Source organism: Alligator mississippiensis, chromosome 13 (assembly GCF_030867095.1).
Source record: "Alligator mississippiensis isolate rAllMis1 chromosome 13, rAllMis1, whole genome shotgun sequence".
Taxonomy (NCBI): Eukaryota; Metazoa; Chordata; order Crocodylia; family Alligatoridae; genus Alligator; species Alligator mississippiensis.
Genome location: NC_081836.1, coordinates 39737426 through 39757262, shown reverse-complemented (window position 1 = coordinate 39757262; position 19837 = coordinate 39737426). Strand labels below are relative to the sequence as shown.

The 19837-nt window shown below is 41.0% G+C and overlaps 1 protein-coding gene across 2 annotated transcripts in view; it reads left to right on the top strand.

The window, feature by feature from the left end:
* Positions 1-19837, top strand: part of TXNDC11 (thioredoxin domain containing 11) — a 104341-nt gene that overhangs the window by 68596 nt on the left and 15908 nt on the right. For both annotated transcript variants that reach the window (XM_019494715.2, XM_014610762.3), the window contains 5 exons: positions 1076-1188; positions 1651-1851; positions 10843-11629; positions 14474-14619; positions 18475-18584. In XM_019494715.2, coding sequence (XP_019350260.2) covers positions 1076-1188; positions 1651-1851; positions 10843-11629; positions 14474-14619; positions 18475-18584 — 1357 coding nt within the window. The remainder of the gene's footprint in view (positions 1-1075; positions 1189-1650; positions 1852-10842; positions 11630-14473; positions 14620-18474; positions 18585-19837) is intronic.

The window sequence follows — 19837 nt, the reverse complement described above, 5'->3', positions numbered from 1 at the left end:
TCTGAAGGAATCGGGTAAAACTGCACTGGTGTAAGTCAGTGGTGTATGTTGCATGTCTGCATAAAAAGTTGTACTTTCCAGTGCAATCTGGTGGATAGAAAGTATATGACTGGAATATAAATGTTAAGCAGTTACCTCTGTTAGTTTTAGAATGGTGCAGTTAAATTTAAATAGTCCTCTGATCACTTTATTCTCTGTATAAATCCTTATATTCAACATTTCAGACTTAGGATGGGATAAATGGATTCTAAGTAAAGGATGCTGTGGGAGCAGAGTAGAGTACCTTCTTACCTTTGTATCCCAGTGGTACCATATCACTACATTTCACAGACTGATGACATTTTGGTCTGATTATTCAGATTTGTAGCATTAAGTCAGAATGTGACTTTTATTCTAAAAGATTTTTCTCTGAAATATTCCCTGAATATGTGGAAAGATTACTTAAATGTAAGCTCTGTAAATTGATTGTGAATAACTATGTAATTTTATAACCAAATACAATAAATTAATATAGTATTTAACTTTGTCACTGTCCTGGCATATTACATTAGATTAGTTGCACTTCTGCTTTGTTCCTCAGTTTCTTTACCTGTTTGCTAGAGATAGTGCTTTTCATTTATAGAAATATCATTATCTAATTGTTAAGTAGCAGTTCCTAGTATAAAGCATTATTTAAAGAAAGATACCATATCCTTATCTTTCATGTCCCTTACTGGTCTGACCCCAGTTTTTTAGGTGATATATTGTGATGAGATTCTGGGTTCAGAAGTGAGTTAGTTGACATTGGCTACGTAGTTTCTTTTCCCTTGCTTTCTCTAAAAATCTGTCTTAGTTGACAGCAGTTGTTATTTTAGTAGGAATTTTGTACTCGTATGCAGGGCTCTGTTCAGTACGCTAATTAATGTGCGGATATACACCCTTTCTCGCCAAGAGATGTTACTTGTATATCCTTTGCTAATCTTAAACATCCCAAAAGTAAGACGTTGTCATTCTTTTTTCCTCCAAAGATTACAGCGAAGACTAAGAATAGGATTTCAGGTCTTTTTTTATTAAAACAGAAAAATTGCTCTTTCAGATTACCTTGGAACAATACGCTTTGGAGTGATCACGGATAAACAGATTGCAAAAGAGGTCTCATTGATGCGTTCAGGCACCGTGTACCTGCATAGGCATGTCAACAATTCACTTGTGAGTATTATATTATAATTTGAAATGCAATCAGAACTGCTAGATACAGAAGTGGAAAACAAATGAAGTGGGGAACAATAAGAAGAAACGAACTAAGTCACTTTAGATCTGCTTTTGACAAACACAGAGTAAGTCATAAATGAGAACTGGAAACACTGAGGGAAGTATTTTGTGGTGGCAGGGGGCAGAGGTTATTTAAAAAACTTAGGGATGAGGAGTCATGATTGCATCAGTTACTGGTGAGAAGTAGGGAGATCTACAAAGGAAATTACATGACGTGATGACAACGTTTGACAATGCTCTTTAAATAATACCAGTAGCAAATATTAGTAATATCAGTACTGTAACATTTGCTAATGTAATTTGTACAACTTATGACAGATATTATTATGTATCATATTTTAGTAAGCAGTGCATCTGGTAAATGAGGATGACAAATAATGATTTTTATTTCCTTTCAAGATCTATCCCAGTGAAGTCATGAATTATACAGCTGAAAACATTTGCAAATGGGCCCTAGAAAATCAAGAGATGCTCATACGCTGGCTGAGACCACATGGAGGAAAAAGCCTTCTACTAAACAATGAACTAAAGAAGGGACCAGCACTTCTATTGTTTATACCCTTTAATCCCTTGGCAGAAAGTAATCCTCTTTTAGATGAAGTAAGTGGGATGTATTATTTATTTTTGTTGTGGTAGCACTTGAGGTGCCCAGTCACGCCACAGGCTTATGGAGCTAGCACTGTGAAAGTACGTAAAGGCAGGGAGAGGGGAGGATGGAAGGTGGAAATGCATGTCTAAAATGTACTTTTGCTTTGAGCCAAGTAAAGATCTCTCTAGACTGGTGTAGATTAGTTGCTATTTATGTTACTTGATATCCCAGAATAATATAGATTGGTTGTAGTTGGCCTGTTGTTTTAAGTGTATAATGCTTAATGGAAAAATTATAGATCCCAATCCTCTTGGAAAGAAGAATAGAGTCAGTGGTATACTTTTTCATAATCCATAATTTGGTATTTTTACCATTTAGAAATGGAAAAGATATATTATGCACAACTGCTTTGTTATGAAAAAATTTAAGAACATTTACCCTTAGAAAATCCATGAGAGTGCCTTATTAGCACGTATTTGGAAAGCAATATCTTATTAGAAAAATGGTGGTTTTTTGTAATTTTTAAAATTCAAATCCATGCATGCTTATATAGCTTATTTTCACATATTTTTAAAAGAAATGTTCGTTTTCCTTGGAGTATTGTTTCTCAATGGGCTAACTGACAAGTCAGTTTTATTTATTTAGTGTATTGCCAGTTGTATTAAAGTTAAATGAGAGAAAGTTGATATGATCCATTATGTGTTGTCCGTAGTTTGAGGCATTGATTAATCAATTTGAACCAAATTACAATAACATTTATTCATGTAAACAAGGTTAAGTGGCAATTCTGTAAAATTTTCATTTAGCAATTCTAAAGTTGGCTTCAATAACATTTAGCATCAAGTTTGCCACCTGACACTAGAAATTGCTTCATTTGTAATTGGAGATTTCTTCTGCCAGCTCAAAAATATTTTCCAATCAAACTTCTTCTTTTTCTTCATTTTATGGCTCATGCCCAGGGTGTTTACAATGGTTCAGGTTGCATTAGTTTTTTAAACCAATGTAAAAGTGCATAGTGTATAATCTATACCAGTGGTATAATCTGTGTGTAGTTTTACCTTATATAACTTATACCAGTGTAGTTTTATCCCCAGTATGTTGATAGGTAACTCTGCACCAGATTGTATGAAGTTGCTCTGTTATAGGGATTTGCTTCTTTTCTACACCAGCATAAAGTCTGTTGCACTGGGTATCTTGTGCCCAGGACCTCGTAGGGTCTTTCCACGTTTGCAGGTATATCAGAACTATTCTCAAGCCTCGAGCCTGTTATGTTGATTGACTTCTCTTTACTAGGAATGGAGCTGGGTATAACTCCATCCATAGCAGGAGCAGGCAATTTGGGTTGGAGGGCCAGTTAAGGAATTTTGGTGAGCTGTTGAGGGCTGGTGGGCAGGGAAGTGTTGCTGACCTGGCCTTGGCCCCCTGTCATGGCTGTTTGCCCCACCTCCAGAGGGTGAGGGAGGCAAGGCAATGCCAATTGATTCTATCCAGCCCCTGGCCCATCTGCACTGCACCCACTGCTGGGGGTGCTGGACAGAGTGGTTGGGTGGGATCTCCATGGAGATGGGCTTGGGACACCCAGAGGCACGGTGCTTTTAGCTGGGTGGGTGGGTGGGTGGGGTGTGGCATCCAAGAGCAAGATGTCAACTGGGGCTGGGATTGTAGAGTGGTGACAACATGGGGCTGGGACCCCTGGGCAGAGTTGATTCACTCCCACGTGTCTCTGCAACAGGCGCTGGCTCTGTGGGCAGGGGCCCATCTCAGGGACATGTGGAGAGCAGATTGCAGCTCTGCCTTGTGACCCCAGTCTTGTGCTGGCCCCACCTGCCTGCTTTGATCCATGGAGATCCCACCCACCTGCTCTGTCCAGAGGCTCCTGGTGGTGGGTGTGGGCAGACAGGCATGGGGCCAGGTCCATTGGCAGCAATGGAGACACTGGCAGCAGTAGCCAGAAGTGTGAGGGCAGAGCAAGCTGCTGCCATGGGCAATGCCAGGAAGCCAAGTCCAGCTGCCATATCACTCCCCATGGACTACAGCTCCCAGTATGCCTGAGAGCTGTGTGCAGGGATAGGGTGGGCTGTGCTCTGCACCAGGAAGCACCTCCATGCCCAGGGGCAGTTGGACCAGCACCCTATGCTTGGGCTGGGCAGGGCTGAGGGACCTGCTATGGGCCAGATGTGGCTCCTGGGCTGTATTTTGCCTACCCCGATCCATAGCATCATCTTTTCCAGACTGCCTGCAGGTGGAACTTCTTTCCTATCCATGTATGACACAAATGCAATCTGTGTTCATTACTCTCTGAAGATGCGTTGGATTTGCTTACCCAGCAGGCAGTGCTCTATACCCAAAAAGTATATTGTCAAGTAAAACAAGTGGCATGGAGCATTCCTGATGATTCCAGGTTTTTAGTTGATATTCCAGTGTCCAGAACTCTAATTTTAGAATGCCAGAAACATCCCAGTTTCTCTTTTCTTTTAAATTAAATATTAAAATTAAGCTGAAAGTATAAATTGCATATTGTTACACCATTCGTGTATTGTTTTACAGCCTGATTTCGTTCTCGTTGTATAACAAACCCTTGCCTCATTCCATTTGTTTTTCAAAGCCAGCACTTCTGAAGTGCTTCCCCCTCCCTCACTCTTTTTTGCCTCCTGTGATGGGTACAGGGGGATGAGACATATCTTTGATCTTTTCTGCTCCTCAGCTCGTGCAATTCAAATATGGAGCATTTGAGCATTTTGTGCCTTTGAAATATGGCTACACATGTCTCTCAGGTTTCTGTTTTGAAAATAGTCACCTTATTATCGGGAACTGTAGTCAAATTCAAAAAAACAGATATTACACCTGCCTCTGAGCCTCCTGTCAAGTTTTGTGGCTGTTACAATTACATTTTCTTACATTTTTCACTTCCTTATTGCTGGCAGAAAGACCCACACAGATATCAGAAAAGAGACCACAAGAAATTGTCTATGCTCTGAAGTATACAGTTTCTACAAGAAGACTAAATGCTGCAGTTCTGTGATCAGTGAGGTGGAAACAAAATAAATTGCTGATATCGCTAGAGACAAACTAGTAGCAGATGCCATAAAATCTAATCAGCTGGAAAAGAAGACCTTTCATGACCTGGCAAAATCTCATAGGTCTACAGCTAGAAAAGGGTCTGAACTTCCCTAGATTGAATGGAAATTGGGATCCTGATCAAGTCCTCTGGCTCGGATCCTTCTCTAGTATGGGTCCTTGATCTGAAACCCTTAAATTTCACAGATCAGAACAAAGTCTTCTAAGCAAGAACTTTTGAGCTGAATTCTACCTGAACATTAAGAAAATTTAGAAATAGAACACACCTTCAAAGATTTTTGCCAACTGCTTCTCATCGAGCTGTGCACCAAAGAAGAAAACTATAGCAGCTTAATTGGAAAATATGTTCACTGACCACATTTTTGTAGAACTTGAAATCCCTAGCAAAAATACCCACTTAAAATCTTGTATAATCCTAAAATCGGTGGTGAGCACAAAGAATTTACAAGTATTAGTATCCATGTCAAACAGAATCTCTGTTGCTGTTGTAGAAATACCTGTGCATATAGGGACTGACCTAGGAGGAACTTTCCACTCCTGTGTTCTTGTATAAAAAAGTATAAACTAGAATTTAATGTTCTAGTGAGAAATGCCAGTTTAAGTTAGAAAGTCCTGATGATAGAATTGCTACTGAAATAGTACCTTTCAGGAATCCTTGATTGATTTATTTTTAATTACATTTATATATCTCCCTCAAATCTGACACTGTCCTTTAATTACCATAAATTATTTACACTAGAAAAGTTGAACTAGTTGAATTAATGTTAAACCATGGCAATCTTCCAGTCTCAGATCACCTTACCTTACTCTTCTCGCTGATAATTCAAGAGCTTAAAATGTAAATTTAATTCTTTCATCAGAGAGAACACTTTTTCCAACCTGAATTAACATCTTAATTTCTCTAATTCAAGTTTCAAGAAATTACTTGCTATGCAAGAGAAATTAACCGATTGCCACTGTTTGCTTTCTGCAATGCTAGAGGCTACAGGGGTTAGGGACAGAAATTACAAATAAACCAGTATATGTGATTGGAAACTGGTTCAAACCACTTTCAAAATGGCTGAAACTGATTTACGATAAACCTGGATGGATGTAGTATCAAACTTAACTGATTTAGGTTAAATCATTTTTTTTAACTTCTTTTCAAGTTCCCCTCCAGATTCAAGTTAACTCTCAGTTCCCCAGCATCCCAAGATGTTTTGTATCTCCCCCACAAGCCTCCCCTCTCACAGGGTGGGCAGGTTAACCTTGGCCCAAGCTCTAGCACCCCCGGCTTCTGGCCAGAGCCACTGCAGAAATGTGGCTGCATTTCTTGAATCAAAAGTGAATGTCTGCTCACTTGCTTATTGGTTCAATCTACGCACCTTAGATTAACCTAGGAAGATTGAATCAATTCGGCCTCAGGCTTTTTGACTGTCTGTACTTAACCAGTGTCGAACCGACAGAGCATAAAAGTGGGATCCAGAAACTCCTGAGTTTCTGCCGTTTATTTTTGCTGCTGATTCATTGCATGAATATAGCAAGTCAGTTCCTCTGTTGAAAAAAGGTAACAATACTATTTAACTACCATGATATTCTGGGGATTAAGTATTTTAAATACATCTTAAATTTAAAACTCAACATTTTCTGATTCCGGCCCCTCTCCCCCCATTGTTCTTACTATGTTGCTCCTAGAAATCGTTAGCAGAGACTGCCAGAGAAGGTTAGATGAATACTGGCGTGATTTCTATAGCAAACTCTCCTCAGGCTAAGCTGAACATTAGGCACACATTATGCAACATAGTAATATTAGCTGTTGTATTTAGATAAAGTAAAATCAATACAATATGTGTGGGTTCAGGTTTCATCTTAGTAAGGAGGAAAAAAGTTATACATATTAAAGCACTAAATCAGAAACATCAGATACAGGACCTAGTGATTCATGTTGCATATGTGCACTTTCAAGAGAGAGTTGGAAGTTGTAGTATATTATGCAACTTGCTTACTAAGGAGAGATGTTTACTGCAGCCTTTGTGACTTTCATTCAGCTCTGAAACCATTTGCCTGTAAGGTATTTGCACAGTATGCAGCTGTCAATTCATTGTATGTTAACATTGTTCAGAGAACTACACATTTCTTTGAATAGATCAGATAGAAATAGGATTTTATAATGCAAGTGATTTTTTTTTTCAGTTCATAATAATTTTCAAGCACTTTGTTATGTCTGTTTACATTCTTTACAAAAGGTCACAGCATTAAGGAACAAATATTTACAGTATTTAATCTGCCATTTTTAAGAACAGTTATTTGTATAAAAAGAAAAGGCTCTTCCAGTGATTTTTCTTAAATGCTATACAGTTGTCAGTAGGGACTACATCTTAACAGAGGGATGTTTTGATAAACCAGATTCCCATTTCATGGCACTGGTTGCATACACAAGAAAGCTCTGCTAGGAAAAGCATACACGTGGTTGCTTCAGTACTGGAGAAGAGTTAGGGAACAGCTTCTTTCTGTTCATTTTATAGCCATTCCCATTTGCTTTGTTCTTCCTGCTCATTGCCTATGCCACTTTCTTGCTGCCTGTTTCCTTTCTCTCCTGGATATTCTTCCTCCACCAGTGGCACTCATCTTTTCTATGCAAGTAGTTCCAAGACTCTCTGGATCCTCAAGACTGGCTCCTGTTTCCTCTCTTCCAGTTCCTGTGTGACTGTCCCCCAATACAGGCATCTAGGGTGGTTCTTTTTCCCTGCTCCCAGGTACTTCTGCAGACATTCAGACAACTAGAAACAAAGGACGTCCTTTGTTGACTACTGTTCAACCTACGATAGATCTCTGTTGACGAAATCTGCTGTAATATCTTATTTTTTCCCTACTGGAATTAACTGGGAATTCTCCATTGAAGATTATAGTTCAGCTTACTGAAGTATTATTTCATATGGTTGTGTTCATTTTCTTATTGTTAATGTAATTGTTTCCTTCTCAACAACAATAAAATAACAGTAATAGTCTGATTTCCCCCTATTTTCATAGCTTTCTGTTATGGTAGGCTGACTTTGGAAGATGAGAATATACCAGTGAGGAGGTGCTATAAATATTTGCTGTTTGAAATGTGAGATGCAAAGACTGGTGTCTCTTGTTACTCCAGTAAGATGCATGACTTAATGAATGCTAAGAAATGCAAATATTTTAAACTTCATTCTGAGGGTGGGTCTTGTAGCCCAGTGATGTTTATTTGTAATGGTTAGGGAGGCCAGTACAGCCTGGGATTCATGTATGTAGTAAAGAAATTTGTGGGTAGTTAATGTTCTGTTTTTCTCCTGTATAAGGTAACATAAACCATGAAGAAAATGTGGGAGAGTATTGAGTCTAAGTTTATTTTTTAAATTAATTTCAAAGACCATTATGAAAGGAATGGTTATAATTTTCCAAAGACATTCTAAAGACTTAGTATTTTCTTCATTTTAGTGAATCTTTAAATGGCAGAGACAATATTGTTACCTTATTTTCCATTAAACTACAGGAAATTGAATTAGTATTCTGTGCACTTCCTGTACTGTTCTGCCTAGCCCAGGTCTGAGGACCTTCTTTGTAATTAGAACAGAGAAACCATTATTACATTTCTCTTTGATCACAAATAGAATTAAGGCAATGGCTGCTCTGCTGTCACCCAAAGAGTATATGGGAGGCCAATACAAATACTTTTGTTCTCCGTTTTCCAAACTGGAAACTTCCTTTAAGAGTTCCATATTGCAGATTTCCTCTTCTCACAGATGCCTCTCTCAGATGGTTACCAAGCTCCTCTGGGTGAGGAGAATCCTTTGGTTCTTCCTTCATATAAGTTTTTTCTGTGGACTTTTTTTGTCTAGTTCGTTAGTGATGATTTGTCCATGTCCCCTCCCTAGCCCCCCCCCCCCCCCCCCCCAGTTATGTCCTAATTTATCTTCTTCATCCTCTTATCTAAGCAGAATTTCTCTCCGGTTTAAAAAAAAAAGTTTGCCTACTTAGTTTTGTGAAGGTTCAATACTGCTCATAGATGTAATTTATTTCCTGGGATTCCTAGGAGGTGGCACTAAATTCAAACCTAGGGACCAGTCTGTTTTGTCAATGCCACAGCTTCTTCCTAAAAAAATCACATCTTGGTTGTAAGGGGCAGTTCTCTACATTATTGCACTTCAGAGAACAGCAGGGTGTGATTGGAAGGACTGTGGCATGTTCACCAAAGTTGAAGTTCATTTCAGGTGTATGTATAAAATATTTTTTAATTGCCAGCTACAGTAATGATTAAAAATCTTAAAATTTTCCAACTGGACTGGTTTTTCGAATTTTCTGTATACCCTAGATAAGATGAAGAAAGTAAGTGAAAACAGTAACTGCTACTGCAAATTCACAATAGAGGATATTGGTATGTTCTCACATTCTGTAAAATAAATTACTGAGACCCAAGAATTCACATAACAGGGAATTGAATATCAATCTTAGGAGGAGTTTTCACTGGGGGTGGACTGAAAAAGATTTTTTTGAGCGATACTGATGGGCGATTATTAACCAACTGTATCAGCTGAGACTGATCCAATAGCTGATATGCATCCTGGCAGCTTGGAGAGAAGTGTCCAGCTAGTTTGTCTGTGGGGAGGAAAGGGGTGTGGGGGAGGGCAGAGTTGGGGGCGGGGGGCAGATCAAGGCCCCCACAGTGGGGGAGGGAGTGGGGCTGGGACAGGCGCTTCCCAGTGTGGACAGGGTGGCATAGGACAGATCCAGGGATGGCTCGTCAGGGGACAGGGAAGGGGGGTGGCTCCTTGCTGCTGCATGCACCCCCAGGGAAGGCATGTGTGGCATGTGCTCCCCTCCCCTGGATTTGTGTGTGGCGTGAGGGCGGGTTGTCCGCTGTGGGCTCAGGGCCAGGGGCTTCGCCAGCCTCTTCCCAGTGGAGGGGCTGGGCCAGGAATGCACTTGGGGCGGGTGGGGGTGAAGCAGGTGGCAGCAGTGCTGGGAGGGGGAGCTACAGCGAATATGGGGGTAGCTTTAGCCCCCTCTATAACCCTACCTCCTAGCGCCACCACCTCCCACACACCCTGAGTGCAGCCCTGGCTGAGTCCCCCCATCAGGAAGAGGCTGGTGCAGCCTTTGACCCCAAGCCTGCAGCGGGCAGCCTGCCCTTCCCCTGCACACACATCCACAGGGGGCACATGCCTATCCAACGTGGACCGATTATATCGGTGTACCTCTAGTTTTCACAATGTAAAAGCTCTCCGCTGATCCTACAGAAATACATAACAATAATACATATTTTCAGTGGTAGTGTTTGAAAAAAGGAGAGACTTAACTGACCAAACCCAGCAGTTAGCATTGAAGCAATGCTCCTGTTGGAGTCCACAGCAACATGTCACTGTTGCAGCAGAGGACAGTTCTGCCTGCAGGAATAGAGGCATTGGCCCTATCCTAGTAGTCAGTTTAATTGGATTACTTTGTTGTTTTTACATATGACAAAATGATACAATGGAATATCTTGAACGTTGTATATTTTGCCTTTATTTTTCTTTTTTTTAAAAAACAAATGGAATGGGGGGGGAGGGGGAGGGAATATTGGCTATTTCAGGAAGCCAGTTATAAACATGCCATCATAAGGGATTATTAAACCCTAATGGAGGTGGTAAAAAGAAAGTTTTGAGCTGACTGTGCATGATCTTTTCAATAGGGCTTGTTGCTTCTGGTTGCAGTGCCTTCTGTGACGGTTTAGAAATCTAAGAATAAGATTTTACCTTATGCTTCTGAAACTGGAGGACAGCATGTCTAAAAATGCATGCAGTTTGCATTTCTTTAAAATTGGGATAGAGGTTTTCTCTGTGTGTGTATTTGTGTGTGTGTGTATTTTATTTTATCAGTGAACTAAGTATGTTTTCTCTGTGTGTGTGTGTGTGTGTGTGTATTTGTCTTTTCCCCTTTAGATAACCAAAGTGGCCTTGGAATACAAAAATTGTAACAAAAGCCAGGCACCTGAACCAGCTCAACACTTGAGAGAATCTGATTCACCAGATTTTGGATCCGTTGTACCAGATGCCCGCACAAAATTGACAGAAACGTTCTCCATAACAGAGTACCCATGTTGTAACACAGTGGTGCTTCCTCAATGGCATTCGATCTCTAGAACTCACAATGTCTGTGAACTTTGCGTCAACCAGACAGTTGGGGTCAAACCAAGTCAAGTCACTGTGCCACAGTGTAACTTTTTAGAGATAGAAGCAGCTTTGAACTCTTTCTACCTCCAGGAACGTACTTTTTTTCAAGTTGCATCAAATACCATAGAATGCAGCAACTTTCTAAGTTTCTACAGTCCTTTCAGCTACTATACTGCATGCTGCAGGACAGTAAATAGGGGTCTGTTAAGTCTTGATAATTCCAAAAAGACCATCTTTCAGAACCTCGAAGTAGCATTTTCTTCCCATGGGAAGAAAGTTAAGAATGATGCCCAAAGTTCTATTCCTCACATTGAGGATAGGAATTACTTTGTTCCTGACCTTCATGTTAATGGCACTAACATTACTGGCCTGAGCTGTCGGACCAACAAGACCTTGAATCTCTACCTACTGGATTCTAATTTGTTCTGGAAGTATGCAGAGAGATTAGGAGCCTCAAGAGCTGCTCGTGTTAAGGAATTTGCTGCCATTGTTGACCTGAAAGAAGAGACGCACTATATCCTGGATCAGAATCAAGCAGTCGTAAGATCTACTCTAGGTATAGTATGGAACAATTTTGTATTCAAAATCTGAAATATGGAAATGCCTGCTTTTTAGATGCAACTAGGTTGGCACAGAAAATGGTTATTTCCAGTTCAGGAGCCCCTTCTGTTTGTTAATATTTTCCAGAATGCCGCATCCAGGCTGGGTAATAACTTTGTCTACTCATGGACAGGGGACTGAGTTCTTCTTCTTCTTGTTCTCAGATACCCTGTTCGTAAGTAAACTTAAGAACCTGAAAAGAACAGAATAGCACCGGGGGAAGAAGCTGCAGTCCCATAGTAGCAATAATGGCTACCAACCTCTGTTCTTATATGTGCTGAGATGGGGTGGGGTGGCAGGCAAATGGGGCAGAAATCCTAATGATAGGGATTGCTGGCTCATCAGTTTAGTTCAGTACTCACCTTTTTAGATCAAGGCACACTTCCATAACTTTTCTGAATTTAGTGGCACCTAACTCCAAACCTAATGACACTTGTTTTTTTGACTCTGTAAAAAGAATAGGGCAATTCTTCTGTTGCAGAGAACTCAAAGTCCTCAGCAGTTCAGAATGCTTTTGACAGTATCCATTCAGTCTACACAGCTTAGACTAACCTGTGAAGATTGAATCGGTTCAGCTTTGGACTTTCTGACTGTCTGTACTTAGTTTTTGTATTCTTAATTAAAATCTGGGTTTAATGAATAGGTGTGCTAACTGTGCTACTACACCCTATGAAGGATCTCATAACACCCAGTTGAGAATTACAGATCTAGTTATTGTTCAGCCTCTACATCTTAGCCCAAAAATCATTTTCCTTTATACTATGTAATTTTTTCATGGTATATCTCTGAAGATACTTGTCTTGTTTTTGCTGCTTTGGGAAAAGGGACAATTTAAAACCTTTTCCTAAGCTAGTTGTTTTTTCTACAAGCTTTCTATGATGAAATAATATGCCTTCGTGCCATGGGAGTGGAATTAATTTGTCCCCTCCTTTTTAATGTATGGCATGGCCTTTTCTGCATTCCTTTCCTAGATGCAGTTCTTGGTACTCAGTACAAAATTTGGTAATTTGAAATTTATCTTATTGAAATAGTTATAAACATGAGATTAAGATGTTATAGTGAGATTGATTATTATTATTATAAACAAGATACATTGTTGAGAGTACAGACTGTTTAAATCAAATTATTGTTACAAGAAATTTTTGAGTGCATGTTTCTACATTGTAATTTCTTTGCCTGGCAGCTTCATTGCCTTGGGTATTCTCTGATATCAGGTTATGGAGTTCTGTTGTGTGGGCTCACTTCAGCTGCAGTTTTTTAAACACAATTGTTTTGCTAAATATATATCCTTCTGAATGAGTCTTGGTGGAAAATTCTGTTTAAAGTTGTTGGGACTTTTTAATAGACAGTTTTAACATGCATATTTTGTCAAAATGATTTTATCAGTATGGCACTCTGAAGAGTATTACTTCAAATGGTAATTCCTTTATATTCTTAGCTGTATTTAAAATTTCTAAGTTGATTCTGTTTTTTTTTTTCCTGCTGTTAGGTATTTTTCCAGCGTATGTGCAAAATGCATATCTGCAGTTATCTGTTTAGAAGATCTGTTCTTATTTGCAGTGATTTGAATGGCAAATGCAAGTTATGGAACACATGCAAATAATGATTTGTCTTATTAACTGCTTGCAAAAATTAGGTGTACATTAAGTGCACATTTTTGGGGAAAAAAGCCTTAAAATAGAGAAGAATTTCTGTGTATTAATAATTGAATATTCATATTTAATTTATTCAGGTTACTGAAGTACATGTCCTTCCATTATTCTTACATATCATTGGCCCAAGATGAAAAGCTATAGTTGCATTCTGCTGAAGAAATTAAAGAATAATACTGGTGAATAGCCAGATCACTAAGACTTTTTTTTAAATCTTCCTGGATATTGTTGCTTAAAGGGGCCATTTTTTTTTAATACCAACATTCTTGGAAGTAGAAGTTACTTATATAAATAGATCTTAGTACTGACCCAACAAGAGATGTTACAGATTGTTCCTAAAATTTTACAGGTTTTTAACCCAGGTAAACAAGCCTTCACCTCTCATTTCCCACTTATATACCTGCTATAAATGATCCATAGTCCTTCAGTTCTAGGCCTCTAGAAAATATAGAGCTCTTATTTGGCCTGGTGTAGTTCAAGAGCTTTATGAATGCTATTTTCTAAATTTTCATTTTAAATTAAAAACACACTTATGTTTATAATTATGAAGATAATAAATTTGGTAGCCTTAAAATTTAAGTTTTATTTGTATATGAAAAGGCTCCTTCCCTTCTAATTTTGGCCATTGATTTAATTCTGACTTTTAGAACAGTGGAATAGAAACTTCATTATTAAACTAAATAATTAGTCAACTGCAAATTTTCGTATTTGAGTGTTCCCTGGCATTATGTAATAAAACGCATGTCTAAACTATTGAATGAGCTTAGTATGGTACATAGAAGAATACAGCTTGTGATCTAAATTGAACATATGAAACAGCTTAGATATTACACATAATCAAAGATGATTTGGTCTCTGAAAAATTCGGACAAATATTTGTATATTTATATTGTACTGTAACGGAACAGTGAAATCACTGAAATTTAGCTAGAAGTAAAAGTAAGAGAGGAGACAGATTCCTGAATTTGTTGGCAGAGTAAATGTTGGCTAAACAGAACTTGAGGTCAGATTACCATAAATACATTTAGGCATGTATACTATACTTGAATTTTCCTTTTTTTTCCCTTTTGAATCCTGAAATAAAAGAAGACAGTTCAAATATTACATGAAGTTTGAATAATTTTTTTTATATTCTGTTTTCATTTTAGAAAACTTCATTCAAAACTTCAGCATTATCTATAGTCCCTTAAAAAGACATCTTGTTGGTGACTCTTCAGTCCATTTTCACGTACAGCACGTAATCACTGAAGTGACTACTAATACCTTTCATGAAGTGGTGCTCTTGAGTGAAAAGGTACAGCTCATTACTGAGAATTGTTACTGCACGGTATCATTTGCGTTTCAAAGAATAAGTTTAGAGGGGTTCATTCTTCAATTCTGGTTTGTTCAGAAAGTAAAGGGCTTTTTTTGTTCATGTGTTTACATTAGTTCTGTACCTAACTTTAAGCAAGAATACTCTGGGGGGGGAAATACTTCTTGTATTTTCTTGTATATAATACACCTTGGAATGTAATATGCACTTTGTTTTTGAAAGGCAGATCTTTCCTTGTAGTAAGTAACTGAGTAGCTGCAGCTAAAGAGCTGAGCCTGCTCATTGTTTTGCTCCCTGTGGATCACTGCAGAATTTGCTTTCCAGTTACCCAGTAAGCAGCAAACCTACTCTTACAATGTTTCTCGCATAAAGTCCACACTTCAGTTTCCTGTATGGATGTGAAAGGTTAAATGTTTAAACAATAAGTATGTTTATATGGGTAATGCATTATCTGTTAACGTTTAGTGTGGGGCATGGCCTGGTGGGGAAGGGAAGCAGTGCAGTGCCTCGGGAACAGGAAGGCAGGAGGGAGGGATAAAGGGAGAACCAAGGAGGTGGGGAGGGGAAGGGAGAGGGGTGAGGAGGGACTAGGACCCATACCTTATAGGTTAAAGAAGAAAACAGCAGGTGGCCTAATGACTCATCAATTAGGCAATTAAGCTGCCCTTTCACAGGTGCTGGGAAGTCAGGACTGGAGGTAGATAACAGGCTACCTGGGCTAGGGACCGATATTACACACAAACTGGTTTAAGTGATCAGAAACTGGTTTAAACCTGTAACAGAACACATGTTCAGTGCACAGAAACCAGTTTGAGATAACCCTAGTTGAATGTAGTATCAGACTTAACTGACTTGGCTCAAACCACTTTACGCAGTGTCTGTCCCAGACCCCTTGCTGGGTTAAGATAAACCAGACACCCCCAGCATCCCGGCATGCTCGCTGGGCTGGGCTGGGCTCTCTGTTCCATAGCAGGGCTGGCCCCTTCCCTCTGCTTCCTGGCTGCTGCTCCAGAGACTGCAGGGTGCTTCTTCCCTCCCCCTTACCGCTCCCTGGCTAAGTAGGAATTCCCTCCTCCCTCTGCCGTGCTGAGAATGTGTCTGTGTATTAGCTAGTAGACCACAGGCTGGCTACTGTCCCAACAGCAGAATCAACAAGTAGCTGGTAATGTCCTTCTTTTGTTTTCTTAATTGGGTGATAAACACTGTTATCAGTTCCCTGCTGGGCTAATCGGAGCTCCTTCCTGAGTCTAGCCACAACTCCCTCAGCTGCATTGTGTGGAAGGAAGGGAGGGCTGCTCTAGCACCCCCTGGCTTTGAGTCTGGGTCAATGGCATGTGCCTGCATTTCGGGGATGTCTGTCCAGTTACAAAACTGATTTAACCTAGCCAGGTTAGACTAACCTGCAAAGATTGAATCCATTCAGGCTCAGACTTTTTGAATGTCTGTCCCTAGCTTTAAAGTCTAAACCTGTCCACAACCCATATTGCTTGCTCCTCTCTCCCAGTGTGCTGGCGGCTACAGCGGGCTGTGAAAGCCCCTCCCCTGATGCTGCAGTCCACAGCTTCATGTGGACTGTGTTGTCTGGTGGGGCATGCTGTGCACTGTCCCCTCCTCCCCCCTTAAAGGCCCACAGGAGTGGCTCCCAGCAACAGCTGTATCTAAACAGGTCTGTGTGTGGCCCCTGGGCTCCCTGCGCTGCTCTAGGAAGGTGGCTACGACCCCTCCCCTGTGGAGGGATGGGGCAGGTGCTAGCCCAGGGCTCCACCCCCCACCTCCCCCCAGCTGGGACTGGGTATGTGCTATTGGTTAACCATTTAACCAGTGTAACTAGAGGAGGTTAAATGGATAATTTTTAAAAAATATTTACATCCCTTAATTTCCAGCAGCTAGTTTTTGGGGAAAGGGGGTATGTTGCATGCAAGAAGATATCATACTTCCAAATTATTTTAATTGAGACCCAGTTCCTGGGCCCACTTTGGCATAAAGCTGCTAAAAATTCAGTTTAACTGAGTCCTGGAAGGCTGCTTGTTCAGCTATACCAAGTGCTACTTTCTCACAACTCACAAATATAGTCCTTCAGAGGCTTATTTCTCTTTTTAAAATAATATACATATATATTTCTGGGGAAGAAGAGGCCTTAATTTGACTTGGTTCTCATAGTGGCAGCTGTCAAAAACTAAGAGTTCAAGGGCCATATTCAGGAACATATTCTGGTTGTTAGGTCCAAGGAGATAAGAGATGATGAGCATATAGCACTTCTATAGGCCAAATATGACCAGTGTGTGTGCTAGCTGCAGGGGGATTCATTTGCATTTTTATAGGAATTAAGAAATTAAATGATGAACAATAGTGACTGGAAAGCAGATGTAATAGAATAAAGGGAAGGTTGTAAAACAAACTAAAAGAAGTATTTAAAAAGCACATAGCAAAAAAAGTCCATGGTAAAAATGTTTTGATTTCACAGGGTGAAATTCTTTGTGTGGTGGCATGTTTAAGGGCATCACATTACTTTGATTTTTCAAGGAGTGATTGAATTAAAGACTAAATGTAATCCTTGGCCACTGGCACAACAGAGAATAAATGCATGTACAGCATTCAGCTTCCAGCAACCCTGGTGCCTACTGGGCTAGCTTTAGGAAAATTGCTTGTCTTCTGGAACGTAGATTTCCCATTTAAAGCATATAGTCACAGTTCATTAAATAATAATAGAAAGCTGCAGAACAATCATGACAACCAGAATATAGTTCAAGTTCCATCGTTATTTAATGGAAATTAAATGATTGTCTGATCTAGTTTTCTGTTTTTAATATAAGGACATTGCTGAGGATGACAGAAAATGAGCGCAGGACCACTTTTATGTTTTGTTGGCAAATTAGTGTAACAGCATTGTGTTTTTGCAGTCCTTATAAGCCAAAAGTCAAACTACTCATTTTATTCATCAGACCCAGGTCACAGAATTGCAGAGGTGGTCTGAAAGGGGACCTCAAGAAGCATCTAGTCCAGTCCTCTGCATGAGGCAGGATCATCCCTTTCCAAACCACCCTATACAAATCCACTGTTTAACCTCTAAGCAAAACTACAGGGTCAACCCTGACATAACTCAAGACATATAATGGCCTCATCTGCCACAGGTAAAGCAGGGGGACCATGGTGGCTAATGTCCTGCTGCTGCAAAAGTTATTAAAATATGCTAAATAGATCCCAGTATGAGGGCCACACTTCCTGATGCAGAAGAACACAAAAGTCCACACAGTCCATGTCAGGCTGACCATGGGGTAAAATTCCTTCCTGATCCAGTCTCCTTGCTGATCTTGGTGCAGAGATGGTTGAAGGTTTAAAAATGGTTTTATGCTAACCTTATGCTTCCTCCATAATGAAGCCGTCATGGACCGGCCCAGCTCCCAGCCAGAGGTTAGAACGCCCTAAAGGCTCACTTGTACCTGGCTGTTACTGCTGAGCCACTCCGACAGTAAGCAGGACACAGGACAGTGGCCATGTTGTCTTATCTAGAAATACTCTCAATGTGTCCCCTGCATCAGAGTATTTTACTGGGGATGGCACTGACCTGTACCATATTTACACTTGGTGAGGATGCTTCCTTCATGTCAAAGTCCCCTGAGGCCTGTTAAAACAGCTGTTTCCCTTCTGTTTCAGGAGTTATGGGGGTATCCCATGAGTTGGGCCCATGGCTTCATGGACAGGAGTGTAAACACAACAAGTGTACATTTTCCCCCCCATCTCTGTAGGTTAGATGCATTGTTTAACATACTGGTGACTATTTCTGCTTTCTGGTAAACTCTGGTCACTAACTGAATGTCTCATCCTTCTACCTCTCAGGATGTCTTGCTACTCTATTATGCACAATGGTGTGGATTCTGTGCTTCCCTTAACCACATCTTTATTCAGCTGGCTCGGTTTTTGCCTCCAGACAACTTCACTGTGGCAAGGTAAATTAATGTTTTCATTTTCCACAGTGATGCAATTGTACTGCTGTGACCAGTTTGATTTCCAGAAATGAACATATTTGTTTTATATAATTTGTAAAGTTCACATGGTGCCTTTAATTTTCAGCACACCATTATTTAATTTTAAAATAAGATTGAGTACTGGGCAAATCGGATATATTTGAACCCAGTGGAGAGTATTATTATAATGTAGCCTGTTTACAACTGACTTCAGTAAGCTCATCATCTCATATGTGAGAGAGAGAGAGAGTTGCAAATTGCCCATCATGAATGACGGGGCGGGTGGGATGCCCCGCGGTGCTACCGCACCGCCTCCAGCCCCATTTGCCCCCCCGCACCCCACATTCAGCACCATGGGTCCCCCTCCTCCCCCTGCCACTCCCGGTGCGGCCCCATGTGCCTCCCCACCACTCCCTGCTGCTTCACCCCACGCTGCTGCCAGCTCCCAGAACAGGGTGGGAGGGCAGCTTGCGTGTAGCAGCAGCCACCAACACCCAATGGCATGCAACATCCCCTTCTCCTCCCTCTTTCCTCCCTCCCCATCACCTCCCCCTCTGCTGGCTGTTGTTGGGGCTGGGGGGAGGGAGTGGGGAGCGCAGTGGCAGCAGGGGGCGCTGCCACAGAACCCCCCCTTCACCTTCCTGCTCCTCTCCCTCCCTCCCTTCCTCCCCACCACCTCCCCCTCCTTGCTGGCTGTTCTTCAGAGTATCATAGTGCTTGGGGTCAAAAAGGACCTAAACAGATCATCAGGTCCAACCCCCTGCCCCGGGCAGGAACGGGTGCCGGGGTCCTGTCACCCTAGCCAAATATCTGTCCAGCCTCCTCTTGAAGACCCCCAAGGTAAGAGAGTCCACCACTCACTTGGGAGCTAGCTCATTCCAGAGGCTGGCAGCCCTAACTGTAATGTCTCCTGGTGTCCAGCTTGAACCTTCTCTCTAACAATTTGTGACCGTTATTCCTAGTAACCCTGGGTGGTGCCCAGGGGAACAGAGCCTCCCCCAATTCTCACTGGTCCCCCCTGGTGAGTTTGTAAACAGCCACCAGATCCCCTCTCAGCCTTCTCTTGTGGAGGCTGAATAGGTTCAGGACCTTTAGCCCCTCTTCGTAGGGCCTGCCCTGCTGTCCCTTGACCATGTGAATGGCCCTCTTCTGGACCCTCTCAATGCTAGCCACATCTCTCTTGAAGTGCGGCGCCCAGAACTGGACGCAGCACTCCAACTGTGGCTTGACCAATG